Genomic DNA, 15,370 nt, shown 5'->3' with positions numbered 1-15,370 from the left:
CAACACTGTATATAGACATAATATGACATCTTTATTCTTTTGGAACTTTTGTGAGTGTAACGCTGTTACATTTTTATTGATAATTTCACTTTTGTTTATTATCTATTTCCCTTGCTTTGCCAATGTAAACATGTTTCCCATGACCCTAAAGCCCCTTATATTGATTTAATTGATAATCGGAGATTTCCGAGTTCCCAATTGTTTTGAAGACTAATGTGGTTAGCTGATACGTAAAATAACTATCCAAGCGTCGTAGCTAAGATATGGCATGTAACAGCAACGCCTGGGCAGAGGAACGCAGTTTGGTTTTGACCTTCCAAAGATGGCGTATTTATAATTTCGGCCTTTGCAATTGACGCAATGACGTCCCCCACCGTACAATCAATTCGCGTATGAAAACAATAAACAACCCTGAAAAACGGTGAAACGCGAGATATGCAAGAGGACCTGTCGCCAAGTTTAGACAGAAATACCGTTAAAAGAGGAACTGAAAAAACAAGTATAACGTCTTGTAAAACGACGTTGGACTCATCGGTCCTGATACAAAGGATTTCCGAGAGAAGGGTTTCCCCCTTCCTTAGCCCCCTACTAGGCTCTAACGTTAGCTAGCTAGCCAGTCCTGTAGCTCGTACTTCGTTAGTACACTTTGTTTGATTTGTTATGCAGTTGTCGGAGGACTATTTTCGCATTCGTTTTCCTCCATCGCCTCATCGCTCCCTCACCCTGAACTCGCTGGCCCTATGTCTCGCTGGCTTTTCCCCTGGTCAGGCTCAATCAAGAAGCGGGCCTGTCGGTACCTCTTACAGCATTACCTCGGTCACTTCTTTCAAGAACGACTGAGTTTGGAACAGCTGAGTTTGGACCTGTACAATGGTAGTGGTGTCATCAAAGAAATCAACATCGATGTTTGGGTGAGTTAGTCAATGTAGTAAGGCAGTTTAACTGTCAAGGAACAACGGGTCCCTTTTGTGTGTTCCCATGCACTCCGACCCTCAACTTTTTTGCAGTTTCAAGACTTGAGTATAACAACAATATCAACGCCTCTCGTGAGTTCAAGGAACAGCAGTTTCGATAAATATTTTTGTCAGCATCTGATTGGAAAATAACTCTCCTCATCCAGTGTCCCTGCAGTTCAGTTGACATATACTGTATATGACTTAGCTCTCGCCAACTCACTCACTTTCAATCTGCACATCAGACAAAACCATTGCCTGACGCCATTTCCACCAGCTGTTTATTGTAGGACAAGGTGTTTCTTTTTCCAACATCTTCCACTCATCTCTATTCATATCTCATCGCCCATTTCCTTCCTTCCCTCCCCCCAGGCGGTCAACGAGCTCTTGGAGTCTCTTGGGGCTCCACTTGAGATTGTGGATGGGTTTGTGAGCAGCATAGAGGTGACAATTCCCTGGTCAGCTCTTGTCACTGACCACTGCACCCTCGTCATCTCAGGCCTTCAGATAACATGCAGACCCAAGTACAGGACCAGTAAGTCTCAGTCTGACAGCCAGTCTTACCTTGTTATTGATCCAGCTCCTGTTCCTGTCACTGCCTCAGGCCTATCAGGTTCAGGAAGGAAGTTGTGGTAACCATTGATTAGCTAGCTACCTTTTAGAATGTCATTGTCAACTAAGACAAATACAGTTGTCTAGTACTAGCTAACTCTTTGTTGTAAACCAATGTCAGAGCTCAAGAGAAGATGCGTTGCACTATCCCAGGCCCAACATTTTTCAGAGCCAGCTACAAACCAATTAACAAAATGACTGTTGCTCAGTCATACAGTACAGTATGTCCATGAGTCATCACTTAGCATTGATTACAGTCACTGAATTATGCCTTGTTTTTTTTCCGTTTACGTGTAGGTGGGGGTTTGGACTCCCAGGGCTGGTCCACATGCATGACCTCCAGCATGCAGCTGGCCCAGGAGTGCCTAAAGGACCCCCCTGAGGCGTCCGAGGAGCCGCCCGCTCCACTGGAGGGCTTGGAGATGTTTGCACAAACTATTGAGACTGGTGAGTCAATGTGTAGGCCTTGTTTGCACGTGTGCATGGCAGTGAAAAGCACTGTGCCTTTTTGAAGATGACCTATTTGTTCAGTTGTTTTCAAACTGCTGAGTCAGTTGTGTACCATCAAGTCCAAGCTTGTGAAATAAGGACTCATATCACATCACTGGTGTCCCTTGTTAGTGTCTTTGTGACCAATATGCTTAGTGATAATGGATGTCCCTTTTTGTGTTGTGTTGCAGTCCTGCGTCGGATAAAAGTCACCCTCCTGGACACCATCGTCCGAATCGAGCACCAGCCCCTGGACATGGAGACGGGCATTGCCTTAGAGGTGCACATTAAACGGTATGTTGGTTCTCACCACACTGACACTCACACTTCCTGTGGTGGTCTGTTCACCTTTGACCGGTTTAGAAGTCAGGATGGAAAGGAGATAAGGAAACACTTGATTCAAACTTGCAATGCCAAACAGTCACTGGATTTGTCTGTACATCCAAAGAGAACCTTTGAACCTCGGAGAAGCTTCACTATCTTTGGTAGAGCCTGTATGGTGAATGTGTGTGTGGTGGGTGATTTGGCTGAGGTTGAAGGTTATATAGCGTTATTGTGCTGAGTGCTCATCTCTGCCCCCGGTGGCTGTGTGGTGCGCTGTAGGCTGGAGTACTGTGACGAGGCGGTAAGGGACCCCAGCCAGACGGTGCCTGTGGACATCCACCAGCCCCCTGCCTTCCTGCACAAGATCCTCCAGCTCAGCTCTGTTCAACTGCTGTACGAGACCACCGGAGGGCCCCAGGTAGCATACAGTTTCACATTGACCATGGCACTTATCAACCCCCTCATGTACACTGTCACTCTCACGTGCATATACTCACATTGGGTCCCAATATAACACACAGCTCTTATAGAGACTAAATATTAACTTAGAAACGACTCACATACACTCATACAGTATTTCCTCTCGCTCTCCTTCTAGTGTGAGAGGTAATATGAGACTTGGGGCTGACAGACTATCCAGCAGTGGTGCTAAGGGTTAACCCTGGTAATCTTTCTCTCCTCAGGGTCCTTTAAGAGCTGACACCCCTGGCTCAGCCTCAGCCAGCGACGAGGAGGAGGAGGAGACTGACCCTCCAGCTGCCCCCACCTCCCTCCCTCCGGCCACCCAACGGCCCCTCCTCATCGGCAGCTGCTCTGGCTTCATGGAGACCATGGTCAAGATCAAACAGAACGACATGCTGCCTGGACCTAAGGTGTGTGTGTGTCTGTCTGTCAGTGTGTTTGCATTGGGTTTGGTTCACTTCCTTCCTGTGTGCTTAACCTAGTTTTTAAGAACACAGTTTTGCTTTTGTCTTGTTCTGTCTCTGTTATTACAGCGAATTGTCTCTCCTTATCTTTCAGTTGGAGCTGGATGGGAAGGTGGGCTGCCTCCACCTGCTGCTCTCTCCAGACCAGATCACTCACCTGACCGACCTTCTGTCTGCCCTCTGCATCGACACAGGTGAGGAAAGACTGTGGTTTACTTGTACCTCCCCACCTGCATTCCACCTACACTGAGTATACAAAACCTTAGGAACTGTTATTTTCATGACATAGCTCTCACCTGAATTGACATGGTCAGTCTATGAGCCCTTATTGATGCCCCTTGTTAAATCCACTTCAAGCAGTGTAGATGAAGGGGAGGAGACCGGTTAAAGAAGGATTTTTAAGCCTTGAGACAATTGAGACAGGGATTGTGTATGTGCCATTCAGACGGTGAATGGGCAAGGTAAAATATTTGAAGTGTCTTTGAACTGGGTTTGGTAGTAGGTGCCAGACGCAGCGATTTGTGTCAAGAACTGCAACGCTGCTGGGTTTTTCATGCTCAACAGTTTCCATGTGTATCAAAGAATGGTCCACAACCCAAATGACATCCAGCCAACTTGACACAACTGTGAGAAGCATTGGAGTCAACATGGGCCAACATCCCTGTGGAACACTTTCGACACCTTGTAGAGTCCATGCTCTGATGAATAGAGCATGGCCTCTACAACGAGGGGGGGGTGAAACATAATATTAGGAAGGTGTTCTTAATGTTTTATACAGTTAGTGTATGTGTCTTAGTTCCACATCCTAATGTCATTGACAGTGAAACAAAACTGCCTTTTAACCATGCACATCTTCATCCACACTGTGTACTGCAGAGTCTGTATGATTCCTTCCTGTCTATCCTACCAGAGCCTGTATGATTCCTTCCTGTCTATCCTACCACAGCCTGTATGATTCCTTCCTGTCTATCCTACCACAGCCTGTATGATTTCTTCCTGTCTATCCTACCACAGCCTGTATGATTCCTTCCTGTCTATCCTACCACAGCCTGTATGATTCCTTCCTGTCTATCCTACCACAGCCTGTATGATTCCTTCCTGTCTATCCTACCACAGCCTGTATGATTCCTTCCTGTCTATCCTACCACAGCCTGTATGATTCCTTCCTGTCTATCCTACCACAGCCTGTATGATTCCTTCCTGTCTATCCTACCAGAGCCTGTATGATTCCTTCCTGTCTATCCTACCAGAGCCTGTATGATTCCTCCCTGTCTATCCTACCAGAGCCTGTATGATTCGTCCCTGTCTATCCTACCAGAGCCTGTTTGATTCCTTCCTGTCTATCCTACCAGAGCCTGTATGATTCCTTCCTGTCTATCCTACCAGAGCCTGTATGATTCCTTCCTGTCTATCCTACCAGAGCCCGTATGATTCCTTCCTGTCTATCCTACCAGAGCCCGTATGATTCCTTCCTGTCTATCCCACCAGAGCCTGTATGATTCCTTCCTGTCTATCCCATCAGAGCCTGTATGATTCCTTCCTGTCTATCCTACCAGAGCCTGTATGATTCCTTCCTGTCTATCCTACCAGAGCCTGTATGATTCCTCCCTGTCTATCCTACCAGAGCCTGTATGATTCCTCCCTGTCTATCCTACCACAGCCTGTATGATTCCTTCCTGTCTATCCTACCACAGCCTGTATGATTCCTTCCTGTCTATCCTACCACAGCCTGTATGATTCCTTCCTGTCTATCCTACCACAGCCTGTATGATTCCTTCCTGTCTATCCTACCACAGCCTGTATGATTCCTTCCTGTCTATCCTACCACAGCCTGTATGATTCCTTCCTGTCTATCCTACCACAGCCTGTATGATTCCTTCCTGTCTATCCTACCACAGCCTGTATGATTCCTTCCTGTCTATCCTACCACAGCCTGTATGATTCCTTCCTGTCTATCCTACCACAGCCTGTATGATTCCTTCCTGTCTATCCTACCACAGCCTGTTTGATTCATCCCTGTCTATCCTACCAGAGCCTGTATGATTCCTTCCTGTCTATCCTACCAGAGCCTGTATGATTCCTTCCTGTCTATCCCACCAGAGCCTGTATGATTCCTTCCTGTCAATCCTACCAGAGCCTGTATGATTCCTCCCTGTCTATCCTACCAGAGCCTGTATGATTCCTCCCTGTCTATCCTACCAGAGCCTGTATGATTCCTCCCTGTCTATCCTACCAGAGCCTGTATGATTCCTCCCTGTCTATCCTACCAGAGCCTGTATGATTCCTCCCTGTCTATCCTACCAGAGCCTGTATGATTCCTCCCTGTCTATCCTACCAGAGCCTGTATGATTCCTCCCTGTCTATCCTACCAGAGCCTGTATGATTCCTCCCTGTCTATCCTACCAGAGCCTGTATGATTCCTCCCTGTCTATCCTACCAGAGCCTGTATGATTCCTCCCTGTCTATCCTACCAGAGCCTGTATGATTCCTCCCTGTCTATCCTACCAGAGCCTGTATGATTCCTCCCTGTCTATCCTACCAGAGCCTGTATGATTCCTCCCTGTCTATCCTACCAGAGCCTGTATGATTCCTCCCTGTCTATCCTACCAGAGCCTGAAGCCAGTGGTGCTGGGGTTCACAGCCGTCCCCTGGACTCTGAGGACCTGCGTCTGATAGAGGAGGACTTGAGCAAACAGTTGAGCTCCAGCCCCGGAGATAGAGATCCGGACTGGGATGAAGAGCCTGACATGGAGCCCTACCTCACCGGTCTGGAGAACGGGGGTACGTGGGTTAGTGGAGGGAAGCTATAGTTGGAATGCAATATGGAGGCTAGTGAATTTGAGGTCACATTAGCTTTTGTTTGCTGATGCATAATTTGCGCTCTTGGCATTTCTGTGAGAGATTAGTTGAACTAGACATGTGAAGCATAATGCACATTTTCTCTGTTTACACTCTCTGTCTTTCAGATATGTTCTTCTCCATGGGTCCTGGTATGACTAGCAGTGCGACGTCAGCGCTCTCTGGCAGCTCTCTCTCCGACAGCATGGCGTCGTCTACACACAGCCAGGCTAGCTACGCCCAGGGCCTTCCACAGGGTCCCAGGTGTTATCCTGTACCAGGATCACTATCCAGCCTGCCCCAGTGTAGCAGAATACCAGGTAACTCTCACAGCATCTTACTACATTGTTTTGTACACATTTCACAGATAACAAAAACTATATTATACAACCTATCTTCCTGATTCATCTTATTAACCCCTCCTCGTCCAGGGCGAAGTAGCCAATCTGAGCCCCTGAAACCAGAGGCATTGCTCCGCCTCTCGCTTGGCGGGCTCACCCTAACCCTACTGGAGCAGGAACCACACCCCGGGCCGGACGGAGTGTCCTCATTGACCCAGGTGTCTCAGGTGTTCTTCCGGGAGCTGGCCTTCTTCAAAGACAGCATGTTCAGCGAGAGAGACTTCCACCACCTCAGAGCTAGCTTCGCTAAAGCATGCCCGCACTCACACTTAAGGTACAAACACACAATAGTCTCTTCAACATTGACCATCACTCCTCAGATATACCAACAAACCTGCCTGCCCTACATACCCTTAAATAGTCATTTGCTCTATCTCTCAGGATGACTGGAGCAGCGGTACAGGTGGCGTGTGAGATGCGCAGTGCGGGTCGCCACTCCCGTGCTGTGACCTCTGACCTATCCTTCAGTAGGCTAGAGCTGCTTGAGTGTGTCTGGGAGCCAGGAAAGCCCCAATACACTGAGGTAGGACAGGGGCTGTTATTTGAGATCATCTGAGTATTTCTACACACCATTCAACAGAACAGTGTGCTACAGCATGGGCTAGCATTGCCAGGATATAACTCCTCACTCCTCTTTCCTCCTCCTCTAGTTGCTCCAGTTCCAGCGTGCTGGGATGTTCACAGTGGGAGATATAGCCAGACCCTGTGCACAGCTACACTACAGTCTCACAGAGAAACACCTGCGCAAGGTTAACCATGACAGTGTCCATGTTGTGTGTTGGCGTCATGTTCAAAAGCTAATATATCATTAATTCAGTCTGTTTTGGTTTCCTCCGTTAACCTGCTACCCCCTCCTCCTGATATGTCAATGTCTCTGTATTGCAGGGGAGGCAGCGTGTGCAGCGTAGAGACAGTGTAGTGAGGGTAGAGTTGGGAGAGCTGAGTGCTGAGTTGGACCTGGACATACTGAGTCGACTGGAGCCTCTGAGCAGAGCCTGCAGCCACTGTCCCACACAGACCGGAGGAGGACTCGTCCACACACAGGTAAACACTTAGCAAGCCACCAGCCACTAAGAGGACCCGTCCACACACAGGTAAACACTTAGCCAGCCACTAAGAGGACCCGTCCACACACAGGTAAACACTTAGCCAGCCACTAAGAGGACCCGTCCACACACAGGTAAACACTTAGCCAGCCACTAAGAGGACCCGTCCACACACAGGTAAACACTTAGCCAGCCACTAAGAGGACCCGTCCACACACAGGTAAACACTTAGCCAGCCACTAAGAGGACCCGTCCACACACAGGTAAACACTTAGCCAGCCACTAAGAGGACCCGTCCACACACAGGTAAACACTTAGCAGGCCACCAGCCACTAAGAGGACCCGTCCACACACAGGTAAACACTTAGCCAGCCACTAAGAGGACCCGTCCACACACAGGTAAACACTTAGCAAGCCACCAGCCACTAAGAGGACCCGTCCACACACAGGTAAACACTTAGCAAGCCACCAGCCACTAAGAAGACCCGTCCACACACAGGTAAACACTTAGCCAGCCACTAAGAGGACCCGTCCACACACAGGTAAACACTTAGCAAGCCACCAGCCACTAAGAGGACCCGTCCACACACAGGTAAACACTTAGCCAGCCACTAAGAGGACCTGTCCACACACAGGTAAACACTTAGCAGGCCACCAGCCACTAAGAGGACCCGTCAGAAAGCCACTAGCCACTAAGAGGACCTGTCCACACACAGGTAAACACTTAGCAGGCCACCAGCCACTAAGAGGACCCGTCCACACACAGGTAAACACTTAGCAAGCCACCAGCCACTAAGAAGACCCGTCCACACACAGGTAAACACTTAGCCAGCCACTAAGAGGACCCGTCCACACACAGGTAAACACTTAGCCAGCCACTAAGAGGACCTGTCCACACACAGGTAAACACTTAGCAAGCCACCAGCCACTAAGAGGACCCGTCCACACACAGGTAAACACTTAGCAAGCCACCAGCCACTAAGAGGACCCGTCCACACACAGGTAAACACTTAGCAGGCCACCAGCCACTAAGAGGACCCGTCAGAAAGCCACTAGCCACTAAGATGAGCCATTTGATAATGGTTGATAAGGATTTTGATATGCCTGCCTCACAATTGAAGTTAAATTGCAGGTTTTCTTTGTTTACATTTTTTATTGGAATATTCTCCCCTCTTTTTCCTCCAACTCTTCTCCCATCCCTCTCTCAGACCCAGAGCAGTGAGCTGCACTCCTCTCTCTCCCTCCTCTCGCCCCACGCCATCCTTAAGCTCCGCTTCCCCATCCCGGACCTCCGGCCGCTCCCCTTCCGACGCCCGCCTTCCCAGAAAGCCATGCGGCAGGAGACCCTGGTACTGGAGCTGTGTGACCTGGATATCTGCTCCCAGGAGGGCCTTGACCTCCAGCCAGATCACCATGCACCCCCTGTCCCCTCCCACAGCTCCCTCACACAGCTATTGGAGGCCAGCTTCAGTGACATGCACGGTGAGGAACACACACACACAGTCGAATATACATACACACACAGTAACGGTCACATTTTGAGCAATTGTTTGTTCATTGTCTCTCTCAGGAACGTATGAGGGCTGGGAGGGAGGCTCCTTCCCCTGTATCAGAGTCAAGAAGAGTCAAGACTCCATGGCCAAGTGAGTGTGTTTCTGGAACATTTGTTTTAGGAGAGTTTGTTTCACTTGCTGTGTCACTTGAATTGAATGTCTTTCATCAAAAACCTACTGTACACCAATTCCACAGCTGTATAGTATACATCTCCCTGTCTTTCTTTGTCTACCTCCCTCCCTCTCTCCAGACTGTCAGTGCGTGTGAGTGGAGGAGAGGGTCTGGGGTCAGCGTTAGGGGGGGTAGGGGTGGGTCTGATGAGGGACCTGGGCTCCATGTCGTTTGAGAACCCCTGTGAACTCCGAGAGAAGACCAGCTCTCCCTTCTCCTCCAACCGCACCATGTTCGAGACTGAGGAGGTACCGCACCATCCCATCACAAACACCTCTCTCACCCCTGGCCATTTCTCTCTCACCCCTGGCCATTTCTCTCTCACCCCTGGCCATTTCTCTCTCACCCCTGGCCATTTTGTCTCTCACCCCTGGCCATTTCTCTCTCACCCCTGGCCATCCCCCTCTCTCACAACTGGCCATCCCCCTCTCTCACAACTGGCCATCCCCCTCTCTCACAACTGGCCATCCCCCTCTCTCACAACTGGCCATCCCCCTCTCTCACAACTGGCCATCCCCCTCTCTCACAACTGGCCATCCCCCTCTCTCACAACTGGCCATCCCCCTCTCTCACAACTGGCCATCCCCCTCTCTCACAACTGGCCATCCCCCTCTCTCACAACTGGCCATCCCCCTCTCTCACAACTGGCCATCCCCCTCTCTCACAACTGGCCATCCCCCTCTCTCACAACTGGCCATCCCCCTCTCTCACAACTGGCCATCCCCCTCTCTCACAACTGGCCATCCCCCTCTCTCACAACTGGCCATCCCACTCTCTCACAACTGGCCATCCCCCTCTCTCACCCCTGGCCATCCCTTTGCATGTAAATCTCTCATGGCTTAAAGTGGAAGAGATTGACTTCATCCATACTTGTTTTTGTAAAAAGTGTTGACAAGCTGAATGCACCGAGCTGTATGCTTAAACTACTAGCACACAGCTCGGACACTCATGCATACCCCACAAGAAATGCCAACAAAAGTCTCTTCACTGTAATACATAGAGCCATGGCTACATTGAACTTTTCCACATCAGGTACTTTTCCACAACTATTTCACATCAGGTAACTAATATAAGCAGTAGAATCATATTTTTTAAAAACTGATAAAAATACACCTTATGGAACAGCAGTGTCTGTGAAGAGACATGCACACACACACACACACACACACACACACACACACACACACACACACACGTAACAGTACCAGTCAAATGTTTGGACACACCTACTCATTCAAGGGTTTTTCTTTATTTTTAGTTGTAAAATAATAGTGAAGACATCAACATTATGAAATAACAAATATGGAATCATCATATAAACATGTATGGAAATATGGAATCATATATGGAATCATCATATAAACATGTATGGAAATATGGAATCATATATGGAATCATCATATAAACATGTATGGAAATATGGAATCATATATGGAATCATCATATAAACATGTATGGAAATATGGAATCATGTAGTAATCAAAATATATTTTTGATTCTTCAAAGTAGCCACCCTTTGCCTTGATGACAGCTTTGCAAACTTGGCATTCGCTCAACCAGCTTCACCTGGAACGCTTTCCCAACAGTTTAGAAGGAGTGCCCACGTGCTGAAGACATGTTGGCTGCTTTTCCTTCACTCTGCGGTCCAACTCATCCCAAACCATCTCAATTGGGTTGAGGTCAGTGATTGTGGAGGCCAGGTCATCTGATGCAGCACTCCATCACTCTCCTTCTTGGTCAAGTAGCCCTTACACAGCCTGGAGGTGTGTTGTGCAAACCAGATGGGATGGTGTATCACTGCAGAATGCTGTGGTAGCCATGCTGGTTAAGTGTGTCTTGAATTCTTAAATAAATCACCGACAGTGTCACAAGCAAAGCCCCCACACACCACCACCTCCATGCTTCACAGTGGGAACCACACATGCAGAGATCATCCGTTCACCTACTCTGCATCTCACAAAGACACTGCGGTTGGAACCAAAAACCAAAAAGGACAGATTTCCATCGGTCTAATATCCATTGTTCATGTTTCTTGGCCCAAGCAAGTTTCTTCTTATTATTGGTGTCCTTTAGTAGTGGTTTCTTTGCAGCAGTTCAACCATGAAGGCCTGATTCACGCAGTCTCCTCTGAACAGTTGTGTTTGTTGCTACATTTACTTGAACTGTAATCTGAGGTGAGGTTAACTCTAATGAACTTATCCTCTGCAGAAGAGGTAACTCTAGGTCTTCATTTTCTGTGGCTCTTGATGTTTTTTGCAACTGCACTTGAAGAAACTTTCAAAGTTCTTGAGATTTTCCTGAATTGACTGACCTTCATGTCTTAAAGTAATGATGGACTGTTGTTTCTCTTTGCTTATTTGAGCTGTTGTTGCCATAATATGGACTTGGTCTTTTACCAAATAGGGCTATCTTCTGTATACCACCCCTAGGGTTGCACATTTTGGGGAATATTCAGAGATGGAAACTTTCTGTGGGAATATATGGGAGTTAATATGACCTTTTACCTTTTACCTTATCATAAGTAGATATAATTGCAAATGATTATCCTTCCAATATATATATATTTTTTAAATATTTAAGTTACAAATTGAACTTTTAATTAAAGAGTTGACTCTTCGAATGGGAGGATTTCACTGAACAACTAAAATGAATATTGAACAATCCCCAGTGATCCATCGCATCTCTCAAAAAGTCCCTTTCCAACCCTGTTGAGGATGGCTCGTTGTCAGGCTCAAAAAGCCTCAGGTTTGCCCATATGGCCACCAATTTTTCAACCCTTGTATTGGTCAGCCTGATGAGTGTGTGTGTGTGTGTTCCCAAACAAGGACCAGTTGTGCTCTGAGGTGGCTGATGTTGGTGGGATTTGGAGGATGATGGAGGCAACAGGGGAAAGAGCCTCAGATCCACAAAGTCCCTTCCACCAGGTGGCTGATGAGATATGTTGGCACGACTGCCATATTGCATCTCCATCCCAAGGCCCTTGCTTGAAAGTGTACTTCGCCAGACTGCCAAGAACCTTGCCCTCATCCAGGCCAAGGTGGCGAGACATGGTAGTGATGACACCATAGGCCTTGTAGATCTCTGCACCAGACAGGATGCTCTTGCCAGCATACTTGGGGTCCAACATGTACACTGTGGCATGGATGGGCTTCAGGCAGAAGTCCTCACGCTTTTTGATGTATTTCAGAACTGCAGTTTCCTCTGCTTGGAGCAACAGTGAAGTGGGCAGGGCAGTACAAATTTCTTCTCACATCTTCAAGCAGAGTCTGAACATCAGACAGGATGGCATCAATCTGTGCAATTAAAAAAATTAAAATAATGTTTAAACCTTTAATCAACTAGGCAAGTCAGTCAAGAACAAATTCTTATTTTCAATGATGGCCTAGGAACAGTGGGTTAACTGCCTTGTTCAGGGGCAGAACAACAGATTTTTACAGCGTCAGCTCGGGGATTCCAACACTAACCACTAGGCTACCCTGCCGCCCCAATGGCCACTGCTATAGGTTTCAGGCTGCTTACCACTCTCTCCCAAAATACATCATCCAGGAGGATCCTCTTGATGGCACTGTCCATATCAGCAGACTGTGATATGGCCATTTCTTGGAGAGACTCCTTCCCCTCCAGGAGACTGTCAAACATGACAACACCACTCCAACGGGTGTTGCTGGGCAGCTTCAATGTGGTGCTCTTATTCTTCTCACTTTGGTGAGGTAGATTTCTGCTGTAACTTGATGGCCCTTCACATACCTAACCATTTCCTTGGCTCTCTTGTAGAGTGTATCCATTGCATGAGCAGCACAGCCAATGGGTGTGATGTGAGGGTAGGACTCCTCCACTTTAGACCAAGCAGCCTTCATGTTCGCAGCATTGTCTGTCACCAGTGCAAATAACTTCTGTGGTCCAAGGTCATTGATGACTGCCTTCAGCTCATCTGCAATGTAGAGACCAGTGTGTCTGTTGTCCCTTGTGTCTGTGCTCTTTTAGAATACTGGTTGAGTGGTGGAGAGGATGTAGTTAATTATTCCTTGCCTGACCATCCCGCTCTCACTCAATCACCTGACCATCCCGCTCTCTCACATAATCGCACACTTCCTGAAGATATTGGGGTTTTATTTGACCCATTTTCCGAAAGTCGCAGTCTAATCTTTTCTCATTCTCCCTCTCCTCCTCATCCTTCTGTCTACTTTCATTGCCCCCCCCCCTCTCAGATGGTAATCCCAGCAGACCCAGAGGGGATGCAACAGTTCCAGTCTCAGTGTGTGTCTCAGTGTCAGTGTGTAGTAGACGTCTTTCTGCCCCTGGCCTACATCTTCCTGCCCAGCAAACAGGCCTTCCAGAGCATCTACAACAGGTCTGTGGGTCTCTTTTTCTGCTAGTTTGCTTATTTGTACAAAAAAAGTCAATGTACAGTTGAAGTCGGAAGTTTACATACATAGGTTGAAGTCATTAAAACATGTTTTTCAACCACTCCACAAATTTCTTGTTAACAAACTATAGTTTTGGCAAGATGGTTAGGACATCTACTTCATGCATGACAAGTAATTTTTCCAACAATTCTTTAGACAGATTATTTCACTTATAATTCACTACATCACAATTCCACTGGGTCAGAAGTTTACATACAGTAAGTTGACTGTGCCTTTAAACAGCTTGGAAAATTCCAGAAAATTATGTCATGGCTATAGAAGCTTCTGATAGGCTAATTGACATAATTTGAGTCAATTGGAGGTGTACCTGTGGATGTATTTCAAGGCCTACCTTCAATCTCAGTGCCTCTTTGCTTGACATCATGGGAAAATCAAAAGAAATAAGCCAAGACCTCAGATAAAAAGTCTGGTTCATCCTTGGGAGCAATTTCCAAACACCTGAAGGTACCACGTTCATCTGTACGAACAATAGTACGCAAGTATAACCACCATGGGACCACACAGCCGTCATACCGCTCAGGAAGGAGACGCGTTCTGTCTCCTAGAGTTGAATGTACTTTGGTGGGGAAAGTTCAAATCAATCCCAGAACAACAGCAAAGGACCTTGTGAAGATGCTGGAGGAAACGGGTACAAAAGTATCTATATCCACAGTAAAACGAGTCCTATATTGACATAACCTGAAAGGCCTCTCAGCAAGGAAGAAGCCACTGCTCCAAAACTGCCATAAAAAAAGCCAGACTACGGTTTGCAACTGCACATGGGGACAAAGATTGTACTTTTTGGAGAAATGTCCTCTGGTCTGATGAAACAAAAATAGAACTGTTTGGCCATAATGACCATCGTTATGTTTGGATGAAAAGGGGGAGGCTTGCAAGCCGAAGAACACCATCCCAACCGTGAAGCACAGAGGTGGCAGCATCACATTGTGGGGGTGCTTTGCTGCAGGAGGGACTGGTGCACTTTACAAAATAGATGGCACCATGAGGGAGTAAAATGATGTGGATATATTGAAGCAACATCTCAAGACATCAGCCAGGAAGTTAAAGCTTGGTCGCAAATGGATCTTCCAAATGGATATTCTCTCTACTAATTATTCTGACATTTCACATTCTTAAAATAAAGTGGTGATCCTAACTGACCTAAGACAGGGAATTTCTACTGGGATTAAATGTCAGGAATTGTGAAAAACAGAGTTTAAATTTATTTGGCTAAGGAGTATGTAAACTTCCTACTTCAACTGTATGCACTCACTACTGTAAATCTCTCTGGAGAAGAGTGGTCTGCTAAATGACTAACGAGCCAATGTGAACATTTTACAATCTCTCATTCTCTTTTTCTGTCCTTTCCCTCTGTCCTCCTCTCTCCATCCCTGTAGGATCAATAATGACCTGTTAATGTGGGAAGCCCCTCCCCCCTTAGGTTCTAAGAGCGACCACAGCCCCCTACACCGTCGCCAAGACGATGACAACTTCCAGCTTTGCAAGTCTGCCTTCAGACTAGGTGAGACCCCCATACTGAGACTTGTAAACCACTTCAGACTGGTCAGACACTCATTCAGAATTGGGTAATCCCTGGGTAGCAACTTGTTGACATCTTTAGTTTATTTAAATCTCTGATTTTAAGATGGC

At 47.2% G+C, this 15,370-nt stretch overlaps 1 protein-coding gene across 1 annotated transcript in view; it reads left to right on the top strand.

The window, feature by feature from the left end:
• The first annotated feature begins 263 nt into the window (after window positions 1–263).
• The window catches only part of LOC110504653 (autophagy-related protein 2 homolog A), a 42,831-nt gene continuing 27,724 nt past the window's right edge, over window positions 264–15,370 (top strand). Inside the window, exons 1-18 of the mRNA XM_036969695.2 lie at window positions 264–911; window positions 1,326–1,488; window positions 1,863–2,012; window positions 2,246–2,348; window positions 2,658–2,796; window positions 3,062–3,250; window positions 3,399–3,498; window positions 5,915–6,085; window positions 6,271–6,462; window positions 6,574–6,817; window positions 6,925–7,066; window positions 7,194–7,292; window positions 7,429–7,587; window positions 8,798–9,071; window positions 9,160–9,232; window positions 9,394–9,562; window positions 13,523–13,665; window positions 15,118–15,242. Of these exons, the coding sequence (XP_036825590.2) occupies window positions 741–911; window positions 1,326–1,488; window positions 1,863–2,012; window positions 2,246–2,348; window positions 2,658–2,796; window positions 3,062–3,250; window positions 3,399–3,498; window positions 5,915–6,085; window positions 6,271–6,462; window positions 6,574–6,817; window positions 6,925–7,066; window positions 7,194–7,292; window positions 7,429–7,587; window positions 8,798–9,071; window positions 9,160–9,232; window positions 9,394–9,562; window positions 13,523–13,665; window positions 15,118–15,242 (2,806 nt within the window). The 5' untranslated portion in view covers window positions 264–740. The remainder of the gene's footprint in view (window positions 912–1,325; window positions 1,489–1,862; window positions 2,013–2,245; window positions 2,349–2,657; window positions 2,797–3,061; window positions 3,251–3,398; window positions 3,499–5,914; window positions 6,086–6,270; window positions 6,463–6,573; window positions 6,818–6,924; window positions 7,067–7,193; window positions 7,293–7,428; window positions 7,588–8,797; window positions 9,072–9,159; window positions 9,233–9,393; window positions 9,563–13,522; window positions 13,666–15,117; window positions 15,243–15,370) is intronic.

This window comes from Oncorhynchus mykiss, chromosome 25 (genome assembly GCF_057628025.1).
Source record: "Oncorhynchus mykiss isolate SJ-2025 chromosome 25, ASM5762802v1, whole genome shotgun sequence".
NCBI classification, from domain to species: Eukaryota; Metazoa; Chordata; class Actinopteri; order Salmoniformes; family Salmonidae; genus Oncorhynchus; species Oncorhynchus mykiss.
Note: the sequence above shows the minus strand (reverse complement) of the source record. Positions and strands in the feature narration are given on the sequence as shown.